The sequence below is a fragment of the Herpailurus yagouaroundi genome, unplaced genomic scaffold (assembly GCF_014898765.1).
Source record: "Herpailurus yagouaroundi ecotype Mexico unplaced genomic scaffold, PumYag 208, whole genome shotgun sequence".
Lineage (NCBI taxonomy): Eukaryota > Metazoa > Chordata > Mammalia > Carnivora > Felidae > Herpailurus > Herpailurus yagouaroundi.
Window position 1 is genome coordinate 10,991,480 of NW_024412439.1, and position 17,457 is coordinate 11,008,936.

A 17,457-nucleotide genomic window follows, 5' to 3' on the forward strand; every position below is an offset into this window, starting at 1 on the left:
CCCCCCGCCCAAGCCGGCTCCGCACCATCAGCACAGCCCCACGCGGGGCTCCAACCCACGACCAGGAGATCACGACCTGAGCCGAAATCGGGAGTCGGGCGCTCGACCCACTGAGCCACCCGGGCGCCCCTTCTGTTGTTTTATTGCAAGAATACAGTTTATAATATACAGAAGATGTATTCGTCGACTGCTCGTGTTCTCGGAAAGGCTTCTGGTCTATGGGAGTACATCACTCGCAAGCTGGCGGGGTGGGGGGTGGGGGAGATCAGAAGTTACACGCGGGTTTCGATTCCACAGCCCCACACCGTTGAAGGGCCAACGGCTCGCGACTTTATAAGGGGTTAAGCAGCCTTCACTGCAACGCTTAGGCACTCTCCTGGGGGTAACAGGGAAGAGGTTAAGGAGTCTTCCTTCCCACCTTCCGCCTCCACGGCCTTGACTCCCCCACCGCAGGAAACAAAACGCCTGTCCATTTGGTTACTGGGACCCAAAACTGAGGAACCACCTGCCATCTTTTTTTTTTTTTTTTTTAATTTTTATTTATTTTTCAGAGAGAGACAGAGAGAGAGATTGCGAGCACCAGCAGGGAAGGGGCAGAGAGGGAGGGAGACACAGAATCCCAAGCAGGCTCCAGGCTCCGAGCTGTCAGCACAGAGCCCCATGCGGGGCTTGAACCCACGGACCACCACGAGATCATGACCTGAGCCCAAGTCCAACACTCAACCGCCTGAGCCGCCAGGCGCCCCTGTGGTATATCTTTTCATACGCTATTTGCCACTTGTACATCCTCTTTGCTGAGGTGTCTCTTTGGGTCTTTTGTCCAATTTTTTAAACTGCTTGTTCTTTTTATTTATTTTTTTTATTACTATTGTTGAGTTTTAAGGGATCTTTGTATATTTGGGGGAACAGTCCTTTATCAGATGTGTCTTTTCCAAGTATTTTCTCCGAGTCTGTGGCTTACCTACCTTCTCCCTCCCTTGACAGTATCTCTTGCAGAGCAGAAGTTGTTAATATTGATGAAGTCCAGCTTATCAATGATCCCTTTATGAATCATGCTTGAAACTTAGTTCTACCTTTGAACGTTTGGATCACCTGAACCAACAAATTCCCCTTTTGTTTCAGCAGAGGTGGGTTTTCTGTTATTTCACGTACATTTCTTTAAAACGGACTCTGGGCACAGCAGGCGATAAGCAGTTGACATCCTGACTACTGTTTAATGTAATTTTTGGAATTTATATATATTTTTTCGCTTTAAAAGGATTTCCTTTCTGCAACTTACATTCAGTTTCATAACTACATTGATCAAAATTATTTACAGTCACGTCAAGACTTCCCCATTTTGGAGTTTCTCTTTGACTACATCTCTTGGTGACTTAAAATGCTTTCTTAAAAAAAAAAAAGGAGAAGAAAGAGACACAGTGGAATTTCAAACCCAAGCCTTCTCAGAAATGCAATTCTACTGCCCTTCATACACAGAAAGTACCTTGGATATTTATACAATTAAGTCATAGTTTTTGTGGGGTTTTTTTTTTGTTTGTTTGTTTTGTTTTTCGCTCTCAGAACTGTAGATGTTGTTCCTCTGTCTTCCAGTATTTAGTAACGCAGAGAAATCTCTAGCCAGATCACTTTTGTTTCTTTCTAGGTGACCTTTAATTCTGCCTACACGTACCCTTCAATGACATGGCTCTTCGAGATGAATCTAGATTAGTTTTTTTTTTTTTTTTTTTTTTTTAGTGTAATGTTTATTTTATTTTTAAGAGAGAGAGAGATGGGGGCGCCTGAGTGGCTCAGTTGGTTAAGTGTCCGACGTCAGCTCAGGTCACGATCTCACGATCTCATGGTTCGTGGGTTCGAGTCCCACGTCAGGTTCTGTGCTGACAGCTCAGAGCCTGGAACCTGCTTCAGATTCTGTGTCTCCTTCTCTCTCTGCCCCTCCCCTGCTCGTTCTCTGTCTCTCTCTCAAAAAATAAAATAAAAACATTAAAAAAAGTTTAAAAGAGAGAGAGTGCGCGCCATTGGGGGAGAGGCAGAGAGACAGAATCCCAAGCAGGCTCTGCGCTGTCAGCACTGAACCTGACATGGGGCTCAAACCCACGAACCGTGAGATCATGACCTGAGTCGGGCGCTTAAGGGACTGAGCCACCCAGGCGCCCCCTCAGTTTGCTTTTCACATTTTCCCCAGGACCGCCATGTGCCTTTCCAGAAGCTGACCCAAGTGGATCTGCGCCCAAGGCAGCCTCCTCCCGGCACAGGCTGTGAACGGTGGGTCACGGCCACCAGCTCCACAGGGTCTCCGGGAACAGTTTGCTCAGCCAGCGTCTCCGTCCCATCAGCGTCCCTTCTGCTGCTTTAACTGCTGCTGTCTCTCTGAGTAGAGTGTTTTCTGGAGCGTGTCCCCCGCACGCCTCATCCACATGGGCCCAGTTACCGTCCAGCTCTCCAGCGGGTCTGGGCTTGGATTCTCTGGGCGCATTTGGCGGTTCCGTGCCATTCTCCCTTTCTCCCCCAAATACGTGGGGGCGCCCTCTCATCGCGGCCCTTTCTTTCTCGGTACTCTGCTCCCGCTTCCCAGAGAGAGTCCTGGCGAAAACCTTCCTGAAAATCCCATTCAAACCCTAAAGTAAATATTTCTCCAGCGTTCTCCTTTTAGTCTCCAGGATGATGACCCCTTCGCTTGTTTTGCAGAACTTTTTTCAGAATCCCTTTGGTTTTTTTAAAAAATTTGTTTGTTTTCGGTATTCTCCACACCCAACGCGGGGCTTGAACTCACAGCCCCGAGATCAAGTCACGTCCGTGCTCTTCCAGCTGAGCCAGCCAGGCGCCCCATCCCTATGATATTTTTGCCACTATTTTAGACACACAGAATTGTATAAACGTAACATCAGGAATACCTGTAGACCACCCCTCACGTGCTTCTTTTTCTCTTTACCCACCTAAAAAGCAGACCCACCTGGCAGACTCAGTGCTGATGAACCTGTAGACAGATACGTAGATTGCTCTGGATCCCACTCTGCCTGTGGGGGCAGGGCTGAGTCCCTCTCAGGGCGGGCAGTGGGAAGGCCCTCGACTGGGGGACACGGTATTGCTCTGACAGTGAACGTCACTTCTGGCCATAAGCTATAAAGCCCAGCACAGAAACCAGCTGTACCGAACCCGTCAAAGGAGGCTGCAGGGATGCAGGGATGGGTGGTTTGGTTGGTTAAGCGCCCAACTTCTGCTCAGGTCACGATCTCCTGGTTCGTCAGTTCAAGCCCCACATCCGGCTCTCTGCTGTCAGCTCAGAGCCTGCTTTGGATCCTCTGTCCTCCTGTCTCTGCCCCTACACTGCTCATGCCCTTTCTCTCTCTCTCTCTCTCTCAAAAATAATAAACTTTTTTTTTTTAAGAATATTTTGGGGCACCTGGGTGGCTCAGTCGGTTAAGCGTCCAACTTCACCTCAGGTCATGATCTCACAGTTCGTGGGTTCGAGCCCTGCGTGGGGCTCAGTGCTGACAGCTCAAAGCCTGGAGCCTGCTTCAGATTCTGTCTCTCTCTCTCTCTCTCTCTGCCCCTCCCCCGCTCATGCTGTCTCTCTCTCTCTCTCTCAAAAATAAACATTAAAAAAATTTTTAAATAGAAAAATAATAAAAGAATACTTCTGCAATGCTTACAAGCAACTATTACCAGGATTTCAAATATGCCTTCTGGAACACAGGAGAATGCAAAAAAAAAAAAAAAAAAAAAAAAAAATTAACGAAAAGAGACGGAAAAATTAATGAAGAGACACATCAGAAATAACGTGGAAATGTTTTTAAAGCATTCAGCAAAACCAAATACGAGTTGTCACACGTCCGTGAGTCCGAGGCGGGGCGTTGGGGGAAGTTCAAAGTATTTTCTTGTTCTAGGTACCCTCTGATTCAAGAGGCAAATTCTTCATAGGTTTTTCTCCATCCGGTTGTCTTATAAATAGGAGGAGTCCCGGGGCGCCTGGGTGGCGCAGTCGGTTAAGCGTCCGACTTCAGCCAGGTCACGATCTCGCGGTCCGTGAGTTCGAGCCCCGCGTCAGGCTCTGGGCTGATGGCTCGGAGCCTGGAGCCTGTTTCCGATTCTGTGTCTCCCTCTCTCTCTGCCCCTCGCCCGTTCATGCTCTGTCTCTCTCTGTTCCAAAAATAAATAAACGTTGAAAAAAAAAATTTAAATAGGAGGAGTCCCTCCCAGAGTCTGGCATTCATCTGAGCAGTGAGCTTTCTGCACTGTCCACGTCTCTCTAGTGGCTTCAGTGGGCTGCTTGGAACAGCCACACGAGAGGCCACTGGCTGGACACGGCCTTGTGGCCGTGTGCGTGATGTTCTCAGGTGTCCCTCTGATGTCCTGTCACCCCGCCTCCACACTCCACATCCTACCTAGGCCTACGCTTCCCTTTCTGCTTCCCACGATGCCCACAGCTGGGTCTCACGCCCCAGGCGTGAGCCCCCAGGGTCTCCAGCCCTGGGCCCTGCCCACAGCAGGGAACTCATGAATGCATCTCCGTATGGAAAAAGATTCTCCAGGGTGCAGTTGACAGAAACGCCTCTCAAACTGGCTCGCCAACACCTTGAAGGACCGATCAGGCTTCAGGCATGGCTTGATCTGCAAGTTTAGACGATGCCATCAGGACTGTTTGTCTCCAGCTTTTGCACCTTCCCCTCCACTGACTCCGCTCCCCAGCAGGCAGGCCTTCCCTTGTGTCGGCCACCACCAGCAACTTCAGCATCCCTGACAGAAACGGGACTTCGAGGACCCCAGGCCGACGACCCGAAGCAGAAACGAACTCCCACGGGAGCAGCTTGGATCCTGTGGCCATCACTGAATCAAACACTGAGGCTGGAGGCATAGAATGTTCTAATCAATCGGTCCCACCCTGAGAGACAGGCGGTGGCCTCACCAGGAGGAGGAGGGCTTGATAACCACACAGTGGCAGGAGATGTGGAGGGGACACCGAGGGTCCCCCACCATCCTCTTAGTTTCTTTCCAGGAGGGCCCCTCCCCGGGGACCACGGGAAAGGACAGGGCCACCGCACATCTGCCTAGCGCATCCCTGCTTACAAAAGACTTCTCACGCTGTCCTGTTGAATCCCCACGACCCACCACGAGTGATGGGGGGCATCACTACACCCCTTATGCCTGGGAGGCATCCCAGAATCAGGGCATCGGGGCCTGGGCTGTCACACGCGGCAGCAGGCGGGGAGCCGAAGGGAGAGGGGGGGATGCAGAGAGGTGTGCACCCAAAGGAGGAAGCACACGCTGACCTCAGGCCACTTCCTGTGTCAGGCTCCCCAACCTCCCACCGCCTCCCCCCTACCCCACGGCAGCAGCCCCTGGCCTCTGTCTGCTCTCTGCGGGCTCCCCTGCCGCTCTCCCTTATCTCTCTCCCTGCCAGTGCCTGCCACACCCCTGCCCCAACCTTTGTACCTTGCTCCTGAATTGTTTTCTTCAGCCGGCCGGCCAGGCCAGCCGGGAGTCCCTGCGGCTCACTTTCACTCACCCGCTCTCCTCGAAAGCGCCCCACCATGTGCACTGGGAAGTGTGCCCGTTGCGTGGGCCTCACCCTCATCCCCCTGTCCCTGCTCTGCATCCTGGCCAACGCCCTCCTGCTGGTGCCGGGCGGCAAGACCACCTGGACCGACAGCCACCTCAGCCTGCAAGTGTGGCTCATGGCCGGCTTCATTGGCGGGGGCCTGATGGTGAGAGGCCGGCCCGGGGGCCACTCTGCGGGGCTCGGATCGTTGGGGGTGGGGGGACAGCTGCCCGGGGAGGGGTGGTGGCCGCGGCGTGGTGGGGCCCCGGAGCCTCCCCTCTGCCCCCTGAAACGGAGCACCCGCGAGTCCTGGAGGAGCCCTGGGGTCCTGAGCTGAAGGTCCAAGGGAAAAGAGGAGGAAGGAGGGAGGGAGGGAGGGAGGACGTGCTCCTTGCGCCCCCCTGACCCCCCTCCCCCGTCCCTGCTGGTGCAGCAGATGCTGAGGACGCCTCCCTACAAGGGCCCGGTGCCGGGTCAAAGTGGGTTATCTGGGCAGGATGACGAGGGACACGGAGGGTGGGTGCGGGGACACTGGGGCCGGGAGCACGGTGGCAGGGGGGTCATCCCACCTGTGGCCCAGTCTGTGCTCCCGGATGCCCACCCTGCACCCCACACACTCAGAACCCAGGCCAGTGTGGCGGAGAAGGCACCCCGTGTCTGTCAGAAGTGGGGGGGAGGGGGCCCCAGACCCCATCCTCTGAGCCCTCCTGTTCTGGAAGGTCAGGGTAGTTTAACATCCTCAAGGGCCCGAAAACCAGAGGTCTCCCCAGCACAGCCCCTCACGTCTCTGATGGACGAAACTCCCGGGGACAGGGCTCACCTTTGCCTGTTTCTCTGGCCACAGTGACACTCCTCCCTCGCCCGGTGTCACATCCACCCCTCCTCCAGACCCAACCACCCTCCCCTCCCCACAATCCAACCAGCCTGCTTTGGGGGAGCCCCCTCCCCCCACTGAGGATGCCCCCCTACCCACGCTCACTCCCAGCTGCGTTCTTCCCACCTCCAGGCCCTGGGCCACTCCTAAGCGACACTACACTACGGGGACACAGGCCAAGTCCCTGCTCTCCCTGAAGCTGGGCCCGTGGTGGGGGACACACACTATCGAGGAAGGGAGAAGGAAGCCTGGTGAGAGCAAGGACGGCCTGTTTTGCTGGCTACCGTGTGGCACCTGTTGTGTGCCGAGTGCCTAGTCCGGGGCCTTGGACTCGACAGGGGCTTGATTAATAGTCTGCGGACAAAGCAAACAAATGAGCAGGAGGATTTCAGATCGGAGGTCTCACCGAGGAAAGAAAGCAGGACGCTGCCCTGAAGGGCTCCTTCCGAGGGCAGGCGGAATGCCACTGTTCACAGCGTTTTCTGTTTCCATTTTAATCATCACCTACTATCTCCTTTAAATTTCATCTGTAGGCAAGAGTACACTTTTATCTTCTTTTACTGTTTATGTATTTTTGTTTTTAAAAATTTTTTTTCAACGTTTATTTATTTTTGGGACAGAGAGAGACAGAGCATGAACGGGGAAGGGGCAGAGAGAGAGGGAGACACAGAATCGGAAACAGGCTCCAGGCTCTGAGCCATCAGCCCAGAGCCCGACGCGGGGCTCGAACTCACGGACCGCGAGATCGTGACCTGGCTGAAGTCGGACGCTTAACCGACTGCACCACCCAGGCGCCCCTGTTTATGTATTTTTGAGAGAAAAAGAGAGAGCAGGGGACGGTCAGAGAGAGGGGGAGAGAGAGAATCCCAAGCAGGTTCCACCCCATCAGCACAGAACCCGATGTGGGGCTCAAACTCACAAACCGTGAGTACATGACCTGAGCCAAAACTAAGAGCCGGGCGTTCAACTGACTGAGCCCAGGCGCTCCTACTTTTATATAAAAAAAAAAAAATTCGTTTTTTACTTTAAGTAAACTCTATGCCACACGTGGGGCTCCAACTCACAACCCCGAGATCAAGAGTCGAAAACTCTACTGAATGAGTCAGCCGGGCGCCTGTTTATAGCATTTTCAAGGAAGGCCTCGATGAGACGCCATCCGAGCTGCGACCCACAAGACAAAAGTGAGGAGTCTGCCCTGCAGACAGGGGACTGGGAAGTACGCAGCCTCAAGCTCGCACCTCTGACTGCGTGAGAGGCCAGTGCACCCGAGGTTTAATGAGATGAGTTCCGGCGTGGGCACCGGCCAGAGCACGTCCACCCTTGTGAGGAACGTGAATTTTTACTATGAAGTCAACAGGAAACCAGTAAAGGACGTTTTACCTTGTTTTGAGCCTTCGAAAATTTTTTTGAATTTTTTTTTTAAGTCCTACAGCTAAATGGCCAGATCCTTAGTAGGCAGCTCAATGCGTTTTTACAAAGCGAACCCGCCCATGTACCCAGCACTCCGACCAAGACACAGGTCATTACCAGAATCCCAGACGTGCCTCCCTCACCAGGCGTTACCCCCCCACCGACAAGAGTCCCCACTACGCTGACTTCTGCCCCGCAGGCTGGTTTGGCCCATTCAGCACTTTACACAAACGGAATCATACGGTGTAGTAATTTTGTGTCTGGCTTCTCCAGCTCAATATATGTCTGTGAGGCTCCTCCTATCATTATAGAGAGTTCTAGTCTGTTATTTCTCGTGCATTCCAGCGTGTGAATATACCACAATTCATTTAAACATCCTACCGTTGATGGATGTTTGGACAGGCTCCCAATTTGGGTTTATTACAAGTAACGCTGCGATAAATGTTCCTGTAAATGTCGTTAGGTGAACTTATGTTCGCACTGCTGCTGGATGGATATTTAAGGGTGGGATTGCTGATCCTTTTTTTTTCAACGTTTATTTACTTTTTTTTTTTTATTTTTTTTTTAAACGTTTATTTATATTTGAGACAGAGAGAGACAGAGCATGAACGGGGGAGGGGCAGAGAGAGAGGGAGACACAGAATCGGAAACAGGCTCCAGGCTCTGAGCGGTCAGCACAGAGCCCGATGCGGGGCTCGAACTCACGGACCGCGAGATCATGACCTGAGCCGAAGTCAGACGCTTAACCGACTGAGCCACCAGGCGCCCCACGTTTATTTACTTTTAAGAGAGAGAGAGTGCACAAGTGGGGGAAGGGGCAGGGGTGGGGACAGAGGATCTGAAGCGGGCTCTATGTTGACAGCAGAGGCCGATGTGGGGCTTGACTCACAAACCGTGAGATCATGACCTGAGCTGAAGTCAGACACGTCACTGACGGAGCACCCCGAAACTGCTGATTCTTAAGTTATGCAAGTATTCAGTGCTAATAGATCTTGCCAAAGCGTTTTCGGAAATTCGTATACGAATTTTATTCCCATCAGCAAAATATGAGCGTTTTAGTAGCTCCAATCCCTGCAGGATCTGAGAAGATCCCACTGGCAGGGCGCCTGGGTGGCTCAGTCGGTTAACTGTCCAGCATCGGCTCAGGTCATGACCTCGCAGTTCATGAGTTCGAGCCCTGTGTCGTGCTTTGTGCTGACAGCTCAGAGCCTGGAGGCTGCTTCTGATTCTGTGTCTCCCTTTCTCTGTCCTTCTGCCACTCGCGCTCAGTCTCTCTCTCCAAAAAAAAAAAAAAAAAAAAAGATACCACTGGCTCCCTTGTGGAATAAGGAGTCAGTAGGTGAAGCAGAACCAGACTGAGGTCACTGAAGTTGTCCAGGAGAGTGGATAGTGGCTGAGAACGGGCCGGGGGCCAAGTAAGCAGATTCGAGCTATAATCCCAGCGTTTCCTTCTATGCTTACAAAGATCCCTCTCTTGGCAGAGTAGACGTAGGCACAGAGTTAAGACAGAGGAGCTTGGACGAGAAAAAGAAACAAACACTGACTAAAAAAAGTAAAACTCTCCAGCAGGTAGGTCATTCGAAATTGGTAAACCCCAAAGGCAATTCTAGATGTCTTCGGATCTACGAGCTTCCCAGCAAGTGTCCTACCCAGAGAGGCTAAGCCAAGAGGCCAGCGCTGGCCCTAGACTTGCCAAGAGCCTAGGAAAGGGAGAGAGGAAGCACCTGGCAGGAAGCCCATCCAATTCTGCGAGTGTTTCTATGAGGTCCCTATGGAGGAGACAACAGAACTTGAACTCTCAGCCCCTCCCCGAGAGAGGAACACAACGCTGGTTCACGCAAGGCACAGATCCAGACAGCTGTGAAATTCCAGAGATGGGCGCTGGGCAAAGAACTTGGCCTGGTGCAACAAGATAAGGCTAGAGCCAAAGTGAGAAGCCTCGAATGCCTTCTAGAGCTCAGCCTTGATGGGCTACTCTCTGAGGAGACCCTGAGGGATCTGAGCCAAGACCCGTGGAGAGGCGTTTACTCTGGGGGTAGCAACATTACGGCGGAGTGCGCGGCAACGTGGAGGCACAAGAGGTATGGAAACCTGGCAGAGGGGCTGAGAACATCATCCTCGAGGGAGGGGGCTGGGGACTGACCCCGCAGACCAAGGAACAGACAGATTCAAGAACCATTAAAGGACAAGGCGAGAAGCCTCGAGGTCTGGCTGGGTGTGGAGGATTCAAGTTGATCAGCCTGGGTGACCTACAGAATATTTCCACCGACGGAAATGAACAAAAAGTCACAGGGAGGCGAACTGGGGGAACCTGGGGGGAAATCGTGAGGTCAGTAGCAGGCTGGCTGGGGTGAGCTAAAACCTAGACACCTGACATGAACGTATCCTTGAGCAGTTACATTTGAAGCTGGAGGTGGGTACTGTTCCAGGCGACAGGTGACACCCTGAGAGGGGACGGGCTCTGTGGCGAAGGCCACAGGGAGACAGGAAGACAGAAAAGGCCAGGGCGGTATGTTGGGGAGCCCTACACTTCCTATCAGAGCATTCGCTAACGCTCTCCTCCACCTTCCACATAATCCCAGCTCGCCAGACCCTCCAACACCACGATTCCTTCCTGCTGCTCAGGGGACTTCTGGTCATTGTGACCGTTTACTCTGAGCCAGTCTTGACATCAGGCACAACCTGTTATTTCATTAATAAATCCTGATGGGGCGCCTGGGTGGCTCAGCCAGTTAAGCGGCAGACTTTGGCTCAGGTCATGATCTCGAGGTCCGTGAGTTCCAGCCCCATGTCGGGCTCTGCACTGACAGCTCAGAGCTTGGAGCCTGCTTCCGATTCTGTGTCTCTCTCTCTGCCCCCTCCCTGCTCGCACTCTCTCTCTTTCAAAAACAAACATTAAAAACATTTTTTAATATTTTTTTATTATGAAATTTATTGTCACATTGGTTTCCATACAGCACCCAGTGCTCATCCCAACAGGTGCCCTCCTCAATACCCATCACCCACCCACCCCCCCCCCCCCCCCCAAAAATTTTTTTTTTTTTTTTTTAAATAAAGCCTGAGAACAGCCCTGTGAGGTGGGTCTGGAAGACGGAGAGATGAATCAATTCATGGAGGGTGTTGGCATGAACCCCAAGCCCCCTGACTCCGGTTCAGGAGGGCCCCTGCTGTGTGTCAAGATTTGCAGAGGACATCATGATATGGGGCCTTACCTCGTGGAGGCCATGTGAACACGGATAAGTAGACGCGTAAATAATGATAAATTGAGGTAGAGCCCCAATGCACTGCAGGGGCAGTAGAGAGAAGGTCTTCCTACAGTCCGAAGGGCTGAGGGCATCCTAAGCCCCCCCAGGAGGAGGTGAGCGCGGAGTCAGGAAGGTGCTGAGAACGGGCGGGAGCTGGCTGCCACACTGTCCTTCCTCCACAGGTGCTGTGTCCCGGCATCGCCGCCGTCCGCGCAGGGGGCAAGGGCTGCTGCGGCGCGGGCTGCTGTGGAAATCGTTGCAGGGTAAGATCCAAATCAGGGCGGGATTCGGGGTTCGGTCTCTGCACAGGTCTTGGTGACCTGAGCCCACGGTCCCCCGAGCCACAGGAGCTCCCCTGCGGAGTCCCAGGCGCCACCGCGCCCCTCCGTCGCCCCGCCAACTTCGGCCTCGGTGGGCCTGCGGTGGGGACCGCGAGCCCCGGGGACGTCGGCGGCCGCGGGCCCGCGGGGTCAGCTAAGGCCAAGCCCCGGGCCTCGCCGGGAGACGGATTCTCCGCGAGCCTCGAGCCGGGCGAGGGAAGGTGCGCGCACCGGCGGGGCGGGCGCGGCCCCGCTCACCGCGCCGCGCACCCCGCATCCAGATGCTGCGCTCCGTCTTCTCCTCGGCCTTCGGGACGCTGGGCGCCATCTACTGCCTCTCGGTGTCGGGAGTCGGGCTCCGAACCGGACCCAAATGCTTAATAAACGGCCGGTGGGACTACCACTTCAAAGACGTCCCGTAAGGCTTCGCGCGCCCCCGCCGCCCCTCGCCGCCCGCCTTTGCCACCCGCATCGGGAACCCCGGCGGGGACCGAGGAGCCTGCCGCCCCCCCACCCCCGCTCGGCGCCTGCGCGGGGCCGGGGCTGGGGGAGGGCCCTCCACGTGCCCTCGCTCTCTCACGTGACCCTGCCCCGCCCGCAGAGGCTCCTACTTGCGCAACCGCACGCTGTGGGACGCGTGCGAGGAACCGCCCCGCGTGGTGTACTGGAACGTGACGCTCTTCTCGCTGCTGGTGTTCGTGTCGTGCCTGGAGCTGGTGCTGTGCGGGGTGCAGCTGGTGAACGCCAGCCTCGGCGTCTTCTGCGGCGACTGCAGGAAGAAGGAGGTGGGGCGGCGCGGGGGGGAGCCGGGGCGAGGACCCCCTGGCTCCCTGGCCGCGTCCTCACCTCGTCTTTCCCGCAGGGCGCCCCTCGCTGAGGCCCCACCCGCCGCCCTGCTCGCTCCCGGACGCCGCCCGCCCTCCCCGCCCTGGAATAAACCTCTGAGCTCTCCTGCGCGTGCGCGTCTCAGGTTGCGCCCTCTGAGCTGGGGGGTCGGGGGGGGGGGGGGGGGGCGCCCCGGGGCCCCCCCGGGGGGGGGGGGGGGGGGGGGGGGGGGGGGCGACGTCCCAGGGCCTCCAGACACGCCTGGCCTCGGGGCGCTCCTCTGTGGGCCCCCGCAAGTTTTCCTAACACGTAGTTACTGAGCCGTTGGCGTGCCCCCGAATACGGTGGTAAGCAAGACAGGCACGTTCTAGGCGCTCAAAGAATTTCACATTCCAGGGGAGTGAGATGGGCACGTTTTTTCAAAGGCAATAGGTGACTTCCCTTTTTAAAAAACAAGCCGGTAATGGGCTAGGTAGTGGCTGAGGGAGGGACTTTTTAAAATAAGATGAAGTCCGAGAAAGTGAAATTTGAAGCGGAAATTTGGTGAACGGCCTAACCGTCCGGATAGCCAGGGGGTTCCGGCAAGAGAGAAGCAAGCGTGACGGTCCTAACTTGGAAATCCCGACATCAAAAGCCACTCTTTGGCTTTTGTAGGGAAGAGGAGAATGTGGAAAAGACAAGCTAGAGTAAGCCCTAGAAAATGAAAACTCAAGGTGTCATAGCGTTTGGTAGAACCCAATTTGGCGGAAGTGTCTTAATCTGAGGTCACCGGTGCTTCAGAAAGCAGTCTGGGCTCAGAAAGCAGTCTGGGCTTCAGAAAGCAGTCTGGGCGATGTGTCTGCAGACGCCCTCAGAAAGACAGGACTTCCTTAATTGCACGCAAAATTGTGTTTAAGGGCATTTTCCTGGGTTGTGTGGGTCCGTGACTTTCAGCGGCCTGCCTGGACTCCCCAGACCGAACCCGAATTTGGGCCTGGCCCAGTGGTGGGCTGGGAGGAAGACTAGGACGCAGTTTCCTCCACCCCTGAAACGAGGGAGACCAAAGCCAAGACAGAGAAGCTTTAATAGCGAGAGGTGGGACTAGCTTCGGGGCGGGCGACCCGGTCAACTCCGACAGCAGAAAAAACGCACGTCGTTCAGGGCGGTGTCGTCTCGGAGGCCCCGCGGCCGCTCGACCTTGGTCTGCAAACCGCACACGCCTTTGGGGCAGGCCTTACTCCATTCTCCAAAGTCGCCCCAGGCCAGGCCGGGCCCCTCCAGCTCCGTGCCGTCGGAGCAGCGGAAGCGCACGTTGTTGGCCGCCGTGTTGTCCCCGGGGGCCATGGGTGCCTCCACGCGAAGCGAGAAAGCCACGAGGAAGCCACCGCCGGGACACCACTGGGGCTCACTCCACGCGCCCCACCTACGAGGGCGGGGGAGAAGCGATGCTTCTGCGGCTGCCCCGCCCCCTGCCCAGCCCAGCCCCGGGGACGGGGGGACTTGTCGCCGGTTGCTACGCGCCCCGGGGTGCGTTGGGTGTGGTCACCTGACCAGGGAGGTCTTCCACCCAGTCCTCAGGTCGACACTGCCCCACAGCCCCGGGGGGACATTCTAGCCCGGAGGGTGTGTGTGTGTGTAACGCAGGGGAAGGGCGTATCCCCATTCTCGGGGGCCCTTGGCCCGCGTCCCGCACCTGCCGGACTGGGACTCCACCACCTGCGTGTTGCGCTCCGCGTTCCCGCGTGAGCAGTGCAGTCGGATCCCGTTCAAAGCAGTGTCGTCGCCAGGAATGCCTTGGGGGGGCTCCACCTGGGTGGGGAGGAGAAGAAGGGTCAGGACCTGTTAAAAGACTGCCATCCTCTGTTCCCAGCAGCGGGTGGGGAGGTGAGGGGATGTGCATCTTCCCCCTCCTCAGAGATCTCAGCCTGAATCCCCACCTTGAGCGAGAACCCGCTGGTGAAGAATCCATCGGGACACATCTCAGGCCAGGCCCAGTCGCCCCAGGGTCCCCCGTTGGTCACCTCGATGACCGACGTGTAGCCGCTCAGGTGGTCGGCTGTTGCATGTCCGTAGCAGGTGGCCCACAGCAGCAGCAGCAGCTTGGCTGAGGCCCCCTTGTCCATCCTGCAGCCTCTGAGAGCCCGGCTGGGCCCCTTATGCAGATTTATACCACCTCTGCCCCTGTGAAGTCTCCGGTTACGGAAGGGCCTCCCGGATTAAGTGACACCCGAAACTAATCTGCTCCCAGAACCCTGCAGACTCCACTCTCTGCTCTGGGAGACGGAGGCTCCCCTCTCCGGAGGAGGAGGGGCAGAGAGAGCGGACCAGCTGAGTTAACCACCACCTACAGAGCATCTACTATAGGCCACGAATTGTGGTCAGCGTTTTGCAGGCGTGTGTTAATCCTTACAACCCTTTTAAGGAGGTGGGAATGAGCCTTCCTATTCACAGATGAGCAAAATGGGGTTTGGAAATGACAAGCAACTTGCCTAAGGTCACAGTCAGCAAGCTGGGGAACATTCCAACACTGGGAAGCGGGGAGCCCATGTCTAGGGTTGGAAGCAATGACTCAAATGCTGGGTGGGGGTTCTCCTGACCTCCAGGATTTGGGGGAGCATTCGAGGGAGAGATAGGGCAAGAATCCATGAACTGTGGTAGCTAGAAAGGATCTTGTTAGTGATTGGGGCCCAGACTCCCAGAGAATCTAGGGTCCCCCTTCCCCTGAGAAGAAAATACACAGACAGGTACAATTCCAAGAACTTTTACGGACAGGGGATTGAGAGCCCCTAAGAACAGGGGGGGCTGTTTCTTCCCTTGCTTCCTGTGTCCTTTCCCTGAATGTTGTCCCCGCCATGACCACTAGGTGGACTCCTAACTTGGGGGGAAAAAATGGCTCTGATTTGTCATGAGGTCACCACCCAATGTGCCTGTCCTTCACGCTTTCCTGTGTTTATTAAATATATATTTATATACCAATAATGTGGTTTTGGCCCAGGCAATATTCTCAGTGCTGTAAATAGAACAGCAGCCAAGAAAATCAAGGAAACAGACGATAAATTTTCCAATGGATCTTGAGCTCTGTGAAGGCACTTTTGTCTTTTTGAGGCCTACTACAGAGCCTGGATGTGGAAATAGTTCACAAGGTTTGTTTTGAAGAATAAGGGGCAGGGGGTGGGTGTGGTGTGATGTGGTGCGTGCTTGGCTGGCTCAGTCTGTAGAGTGCGACTCTTGATCTTGGGGTCATGAGTTCAAGTCCCATGTTGGGCATAGAGATTACTTTTTAAAAACGCACACACACACACACACACACACACACACACACGAATAACCAGCGAAACCAGAACCAACCTGGAGTTAAAAGAAAATAATAAGCCACAAAAATGCAACCGGATAAAGCCTAAAGTATAAGGCACCCAGAAGACAGGTCCCCTGGAGACACGATAGAGAATTTAGAAGTGGGTGCTTCCGGGATCCCAGGTGCCCTACGTTTGAACTTCATAGGTTGTGATTTATGAAGCAATTGTGGTAAGTTTTTCCACCTACAGCGTTTGCACGTACATTATCATTTAATCCTCGGATTCGAATGTGCAGCGGTGGGGATTCGGGCCAGTGCTGATGTAGGGCCCACATCACTGCTCAGTGGGGTGGGGGGGGGGGACCGTTCCCAGCCCAGCCTCTCTTCCTACAACCTGGCCTACACGGAAGGCAAACGCAGAGACTTGCTGCTAGGGAATTCCCCAAATCCTAGTCATCCGGTTTTGCACCGCAGAGATGCTGTGCTCTGGGGCAAAGGGCACAGGGGAAGGGGCCTTAGTAGGTTAATTATTAACCCTTAGCACCTCAGGGCACCTCGGACTTCTCTCGCCCCCAGGAGGCCCAGGGACAGGTACTGGTTTGGGGCTAGCGAGGGGGCGGTGGTCCCCGCCCCAGCCATGGGGGTCGCGCTGCTAACACAGGTGTCCCGGCGCTACTTTCGCCACGCGATTCCTCTTGCTGTCCTCTCGCTGCTGCTGCTTTATCTCTGTGCTCGGAGCTTCCGTGAGTGGTCCCTTCCCTCATCTGCCCTGGGAGGCACCAGGAACCCAAGCGCTGGGGACCTAAGGCCCCCTCCTCGAGCCTTCACCGCTCGGCCTCGCCCCTCCCCAGGCGTCGTCTCAGGGTGCAGGTCCTGGGCACAGTCCTGCAATCCCGAAGGACCGCCGCCTGTCCAGGTATGCTCGGGACAGGGCTGAGACCGAGAACTCCGGGCGGGACCCTGATGGCGGGAGGCGGGACCAGGCTGGGGGTCTGGGGAAGGACGGGTCCTGCTCCTCGTCTCCCCTCTCGCGTCAGCAGCCGAGTGCGGCTGGAGAGATCCCAGCCAGACCTTAGGAGTAACTTCTGCAGGGCCCGACTGGGCTGCTTGGCCAAGGAGGCCCAGCTGGCTAGGGGTTCTGCTCCCGCCCCCTTCCGCCCGTGTCTATCCCCAGGTCCGGCGGCAGTCGGGCCCCCTGGAGGCCCCCAAGTGGAAAGAGCCTCCGTGTGAGGGCCCCCAGGGGGTGCTGGGCCGCGTGATGGAGCCGTTTCGCGCCAGTCTGAACCCCGAAGGCGACGTGGCATTGTCGCAGTACCTGGCCGGATGGAGGGCGCTGGTCAGGTAAGCGGCCTCCCGCCCCGCCCCCCGGGGCCCGCCCCCCAGCGGCTCCACCGCCCCTTCTCCAGCCCGCGCTCTCCCCCCGCCACAGGTTCCTAACTCCCCTCGGTTCCATCTTCGCCTTCGCCACGGACGAGGCCTCCGCCAAGGTGACAGCCCTAGAGGCTCGGGTGCACGGCCCGGAGGCGGCGCACTACTCGTCGCTGGCGGCCATGGCGGCGTGGGAGCGGCGGGCGGGACTGCTGGAGCGGCCCGGGGTCGCCCCCCGAGACCCGGCCAGGTCCTCGGGCTCACGGACCCTGCTCTTGCTGCACCGAGCGCTGCGCTGGTCCCAGCTCTGCCTCCACCGGGTGGCGGCCGCGACGCCCGGAGGCCCGGACGCCGGCGTGCAGTGCGGCGACGCGTACCGCACGGCCCTGGCCCCGCACCACCCCTGGCTCGTGCGCCAGGCCGCCCGCCTCGCCTTCCTCGCCTTCCCGGGTCGCGGCCGCTGGCTCGGGCTGGCGTGCCCGGGGGCCGGGGAGACGGAGGCGCGGGCCGCGCTGGCGCGGGCGGCGGCCACCCTGGAGGCCGTCTACAACCGCACCCAGGGCCTGCTGGCCGAGCGCGGGCTGCTCGGGCTGGCCTGACGCCCG

At 56.4% G+C, this 17,457-nt stretch overlaps 3 protein-coding genes across 5 annotated transcripts; 2 read left to right on the top strand and 1 right to left on the bottom strand.

The window, feature by feature from the left end:
* Positions 1 to 5,304: 5,304 nt before the first annotated feature.
* On the top strand, positions 5,305 to 12,339 carry TM4SF5 (transmembrane 4 L six family member 5). Of its 2 annotated transcripts, none has more exons than XM_040453457.1 (5): positions 5,305 to 5,702; positions 11,248 to 11,328; positions 11,667 to 11,803; positions 11,987 to 12,170; positions 12,248 to 12,339. In XM_040453457.1, the coding sequence occupies exons 1-5, from the start codon at positions 5,529 to 5,531 to the stop codon at positions 12,260 to 12,262; spliced, it is 591 nt and encodes a 196-aa protein (XP_040309391.1). In that variant the 5' UTR covers positions 5,305 to 5,528; the 3' UTR covers positions 12,263 to 12,339. The 2 variants fall into 2 exon arrangements, with proteins under 2 accessions (XP_040309391.1, XP_040309392.1); XM_040453458.1 differs by having other exon boundaries at positions 11,987 to 12,101.
* Positions 12,340 to 13,254: 915 nt separating this feature from the next.
* VMO1 (vitelline membrane outer layer 1 homolog) lies at positions 13,255 to 15,448 on the bottom strand. The gene is made up of 3 exons (XM_040453456.1): positions 14,127 to 15,448; positions 13,883 to 13,998; positions 13,255 to 13,612 (listed from the first exon to the last, which is right to left on the bottom strand). The coding sequence occupies exons 1-3, from the start codon at positions 14,310 to 14,312 to the stop codon at positions 13,315 to 13,317; spliced, it is 600 nt and encodes a 199-aa protein (XP_040309390.1). The 5' UTR covers positions 14,313 to 15,448; the 3' UTR covers positions 13,255 to 13,314.
* Positions 15,449 to 15,476: 28 nt separating this feature from the next.
* Positions 15,477 to 17,451, top strand: GLTPD2 (glycolipid transfer protein domain containing 2). 2 transcript variants are annotated; one of them, XM_040453460.1, is made up of 4 exons: positions 15,477 to 16,227; positions 16,336 to 16,400; positions 16,659 to 16,825; positions 16,914 to 17,451. In XM_040453460.1, the coding sequence occupies exons 1-4, from the start codon at positions 16,122 to 16,124 to the stop codon at positions 17,449 to 17,451; spliced, it is 876 nt and encodes a 291-aa protein (XP_040309394.1). In that variant the 5' UTR covers positions 15,477 to 16,121. The 2 variants fall into 2 exon arrangements, with proteins under 2 accessions (XP_040309394.1, XP_040309393.1); XM_040453459.1 differs by having other exon boundaries at positions 15,477 to 16,400.
* The last annotated feature ends 6 nt before the right edge of the window (positions 17,452 to 17,457 follow it).

Bases quoted from the DNA above. Each gene is read 5' to 3' on its own strand.
- TM4SF5 (XM_040453457.1), top strand. From the start codon at position 5,529: ATGTGCACTGGGAAGTGTGCCCGTTGCGTGGGCCTCACCCTCATCCCC. The intron at 5,703-11,247 runs GTGAGAGGCCGG...CTTCCTCCACAG, and splicing joins TCATTGGCGGGGGCCTGATG to GTGCTGTGTCCCGGCATCGC. The intron at 11,804-11,986 runs GTAAGGCTTCGC...CCCCGCCCGCAG, and splicing joins TACCACTTCAAAGACGTCCC to AGGCTCCTACTTGCGCAACC.
- VMO1 (XM_040453456.1), bottom strand. From the start codon at position 14,312: ATGGACAAGGGGGCCTCAGCCAAGCTGCTGCTGCTGCTGTGGGCCACC. The intron at 13,999-14,126 runs GTGGGGATTCAG...CTCCCCACCCAG, and splicing joins CCAGCGGGTTCTCGCTCAAG to GTGGAGCCCCCCCAAGGCAT. The intron at 13,613-13,882 runs GTGCGGGACGCG...CCGCCCTCGTAG, and splicing joins GTGGAGTCCCAGTCCGGCAG to GTGGGGCGCGTGGAGTGAGC.
- GLTPD2 (XM_040453459.1), top strand. From the start codon at position 16,122: ATGGGGGTCGCGCTGCTAACACAGGTGTCCCGGCGCTACTTTCGCCAC. The intron at 16,401-16,658 runs GTATGCTCGGGA...GTCTATCCCCAG, and splicing joins AAGGACCGCCGCCTGTCCAG to GTCCGGCGGCAGTCGGGCCC. The intron at 16,826-16,913 runs GTAAGCGGCCTC...CCCCCGCCACAG, and splicing joins GGATGGAGGGCGCTGGTCAG to GTTCCTAACTCCCCTCGGTT.